Source organism: Mastomys coucha, unplaced genomic scaffold, assembly GCF_008632895.1.
Source record: "Mastomys coucha isolate ucsf_1 unplaced genomic scaffold, UCSF_Mcou_1 pScaffold20, whole genome shotgun sequence".
In the NCBI taxonomy this organism is placed as follows: Eukaryota; Metazoa; Chordata; class Mammalia; order Rodentia; family Muridae; genus Mastomys; species Mastomys coucha.
This window is the reverse complement of record NW_022196903.1, coordinates 107510979-107515240: the sequence shown is the minus strand read 5'-3', so window position 1 is coordinate 107515240 and position 4262 is coordinate 107510979. Positions and strand designations below refer to the sequence as shown.

Here is a 4262-nt window from a genome sequence, read left to right as displayed (position 1 = left end):
GAACCAAGGGGAAAGGCTCCCCCATGACTCCTCAATCCACAGGGGCCCTGGCCTCTGTAGTTGAGATGTGAGCACCATCTCTTCCCACCAGCCTTTGTGGTGAAGGCTGCAGATCATGGTAGCTAGTCAAAGCCCTAGGGTGAGGGCCCTGGAATAAGACACACAAGGGCAGAGCTGCAAAGGAAGAAGAGGGGCTATGGAGGGAAGGAGGGAAGGGCAGAGGGAGAGAAGAGAGGAGGGAGAGAGGCAGGAAGGCAGGGAGGGAAAGAGTAAAAGGAAGGGCTCCACAATCAAAGGGCGGATGATAGGAAGTGATGTCATACACCGAGGTAAGGTGGGGGTGGGCATTTGAAGACCTTGGTTCTCTCCTTCCAGAATGTGAGGTTTGGAAAAATGAATGCCTTATCTCAGTAGCCCAACTCCTGGGTCATTAATGTTTCTTTGAGACTCTTCTTTCAGGGTTCTTGGTTCTAGTGGGGAGTGACCTTTCAGGTTTCTCAGAGGCCAGGATAACTGAGTCATGGAGATACTTTCCTACTTTGTTTTGAGTCTCATTCATCACCCAGCCATAGAATGCAGTTGTGTTCTATGCAGGTGGGGCAGCTAGGGGCAGTGTGCCAGAGGTGGTAGGGACTGTGGGGAAGAGTCACACTGGTCACTCAAGTCCCCTTTAAGGCTCATGGTTCCCAAGCCTTTTCATAGTTATCTAATGGCTGTATCCTGCAATACATCTCTTATTCCATGGTATTCATAACAGATTCTCTTCCCAGAATGGGAAGGCAGAGAAGGAGGAAGTTGGGGAGGTAGAGCCAGAGAGCATGGCGTGCCTACAACCAGTGAATACTGGATGAAGCAAAGACAGGGGTCCAGCTTAGCTACTCCTGCAACATCTCTACAAAGTTACATTTTTCTAAATACGATTTAAAAATTAAAATTCTTAAGAATGCATTGAGTCAATGACAGCAAATGTGCTTCTATTATCTTCCAGACTAGATCTTCATTTGGTTGACGTAATTGAGAGAGTCTGCGCTGCGTAGCTCTGAATAATCTCCTCCACATGTTACTCGGTCTTAGAGGAAAAGTCCAGCTCTGCCGCAGTGGGTTTTGAGCCCACGTCTCTGTCGCTCTGGGATTGAATTAGTTTGTGACCTTGCCATGTTGTTCCAGGGAAAGAGACTGTTGGTGTTCCCAGCCCTAAGAAAGGAAAGTCTGTAGTGTGTGTGTGTGTGTGTGTGTGGCGGTTTAAAAAGAGGACTAGCCCCCAGAGCCTCGGGCACTCAAACCCTTGGTGCCCATCTGGTAGCACCGTCTTGGGGAAGGGTGAGTGTAGGTAGTCCAGGCTTGCTGGAGGAGGTCTGTCACTCCAGAGTAGGCTCTGAGAAGAAGCAGCCTCCCCCACTTACCGTCTTTTCTCTCTACTTTGTGCTTGTGGATCAAGACGTTAGCTTCCTGCTCCTGCCACCATGCCTGCTGCTCACCTGCCATGCTGGACTCTTACCCTCTGGAACCATAAGCCCACCTAACTTTTTTTTTTCCTGTAAGCTGTCTCCGTCATGGCATTTTGTCACAGCCACGGAAATGTAACCAATACACCATATATCATAGAACCTTTATTATTTTTCCTCTAGATTCTTAGAAACGTACGTAACGCCCGTGCTCTAGCTGTGATACATTTTATAGACATTTAAAACACATCTTCATGTATAAATATTTTACATTTGGTCCATAGAACAGATAATTTTACTAAAGAATACTGTAATTTTTTTTTAAAACAGGCTCTGTATATAGTCTGAATAGGCATATATTACATATACTTTTTATATAGAGATAAATTTACTTGGTGTTCTGAGAATAAATCCTTATTGCAAAAAAAAGCATATATGATAATACAATTATCTTCTTCCCTCTGGGCAAAAACTAAAAAATGAAAAGTTACACATATTCACAGTTCTCACAGTAATTGTACGACCCTTAATGTTGTGCTCTATAAGGTAGGTTTGGGTGGAAATCGGGGGATTTCTTGCCAAACATCTCAGAGGTGCTTACAAACATGAAATACACTGCGTTTATCTCAGAAAGACTTGTTCTTAGTTTCACATCAAAGAACAGTGAGCAGCAAGAAGGACACCTCCTGCCCTCAATCCTAAAGGGCTTCCTATACAGGTGGGGCGGGGGATGGATGGGGCCACGAGACACAGTGAAGGGTCCTTGCATTCTATACCTGGGACTCTGGCGACAGGCACCTGTGCAAGCTGGTCAGTCTCGGAGTCTCCACCGAGCGGGCAGATGCTTCAGCCACACGACCCTGTTACAAGTGGCCTCGGGAAGAGCTGGTAGATTGCCTACACAATATTACACGGGACGCTAACTGCCATGTGTGAGGACGGGTATGCATGTGTGTGCATTTCTATGTGCATATGTGTTTGCATTCTCTACAGTGTGCTTAATGCTCTGAGGGAGGGAGATAGCTTATTGCAAGAACTGGTGTGCTGGTCACTTTTGGATGAGAATGACAAGAGATTCAAAAAAAAAAACCCACGGTCACAGTTATTCACCATAGTTATTAAGGATTAGTCATAAACACAGTTTGTGAGCTATCAAGCTAAGAAGCTACGGGACAAGACATTTGCTTTGCTACATGGGAGTCCATCCTCTCGGCAGAAGAGAGAGACGGAGCTACTGGAACTTTCCAGAAACTGTCTCCGCTGGCTTCACCAACACAGAACCCGAGGCCAGAAGGGACATGTGATGCTCCTCACTGGAGCAGGCTAGCAAGGGAAGCTCAGTGCCAGGGTAGGGTGGGCGGAGCCTCTGGAGTAACAGTCCTCCATTAGTGGGTGTGTACATCTGAAAGTTTTCCAGAAAGGTGAGTGGGGACAGCAGAACAGAGTGGCAGTGACAGTCTAAGAGGGAAACCAGAGTGAGCTGGATTGGTCCTGACTTAGAACCTTCACCTTGATTTCCTTGGCCATTGTTGGTGCAAAACTGGGCAGCTCAGAGGGACCACAAGCTCCCACTTGGGCAAAGTTCTGGGATGGTGACCGAAGAAGGCAATTGTGCTTGTGATTTTGTTTTTTTCCTTCCCAGCACACAAGGCCCCTTCTGGATGGGCTGTTGCTGTTAATGCCACCTGGGGAGGTGGGGCAGGGGACACTGAGCTGCCCGGATCACAGGGTCACAGGGACAGAGGACCCTCTCCGCACTGATCTGTGAACAGTTTGGGGGTGGGTCCGTGAAGCTGCCTGGGAAGGAGAAATTAAGAAGGAAGAGGCAGAGCCTGCTGGCTCCCAGCGGCCATGAACAAAATGCCGTAGCCCTGGTCCATGACCAGTTCAGAGCCAAGGTGGACAGAGAAGTCTGGACAGCAGTCTACAGTTGGGGCACAGGACAAGTCTGAAGAAGACTAAAAGCCAGGAGCGTGTGGCCTCAGCGATCACCCTCTCTGGCAGCATAAAAAGGAGCTACAGTGGCAGTTACAAAGGCCAGCCACCTGCTCCTGCTAAGGGGCCTCTGAGAAAGCCCCCAGGGGTGGCTGCCCACTCAGGACCCACCCAGGGTGAGACTGTCCCCCACCTCCCCTCTCTGCATGGTCATGGTGTCTGGACCTGCCCCTTGAGGTAGGTGGAGACAGAGAGTATCTTCAAGGGGTGTGGGTATAGCCAGTCCAAGGTGCCAGTGCAGGGGTGATGAGGGGGCTGCACCCCTAGATATAGGCCTCCTTGCTGGCTGAGCTGCCAGCCTGCGGCTGCTCAGGACCATTCTCAGGGCGCACAATATCTTCACTGGGCTGGATCATGACCTGGAGACGCTGTGGGCAGGGGTAGGGGTAAGGCCCTATGCAGTGAGGACCAGCCCCTCCCCTCTCTCTTCCTCCACTAAACCCAGCTCTTGTTTCTTCACTAGTAAGCCAAATGTCTCATATGGTGGAGGCCACTTGGCCAGAACACACCTGCTCCCATCTGCATGACCCAGAGTCTCCTGACTGGTCCCCTGATGTCTTTCCTGACATCATCTTCCCTCTGTCCTCAGGGGGACAGCAGCAAGATGGACAGAATGGCCCCCCTCCGTGTTTCAGGACCCGAGAGACTATTATTTCATCCAGTGTAAAAGCCAGATCCTACAATGCCCTGCATAGTCTGGCCACTGCCACCTCTCAGACTCCTGTGTCTCCTTATCTCCCCTTCTCCCCTTCTTCCCTCCTCACTGCCCCTCCCCTCCTCACTGGTCCTCCCCTTCTCATTGTCCCTCATTTCCTCACTGCC

The 4262-nt window shown here is 49.8% G+C and overlaps 1 protein-coding gene across 1 annotated transcript in view; it reads right to left on the bottom strand.

Moving 5' to 3' along the window:
• Positions 1 to 1592: 1592 nt before the first annotated feature.
• Positions 1593 to 4262, bottom strand: part of Slc6a1 (solute carrier family 6 member 1) — a 33678-nt gene continuing 31008 nt past the window's right edge. The window contains exon 16 of the mRNA XM_031382963.1: positions 1593 to 3808. Coding sequence (XP_031238823.1) covers positions 3704 to 3808 — 105 coding nt within the window. The 3' untranslated portion in view covers positions 1593 to 3703. The remainder of the gene's footprint in view (positions 3809 to 4262) is intronic.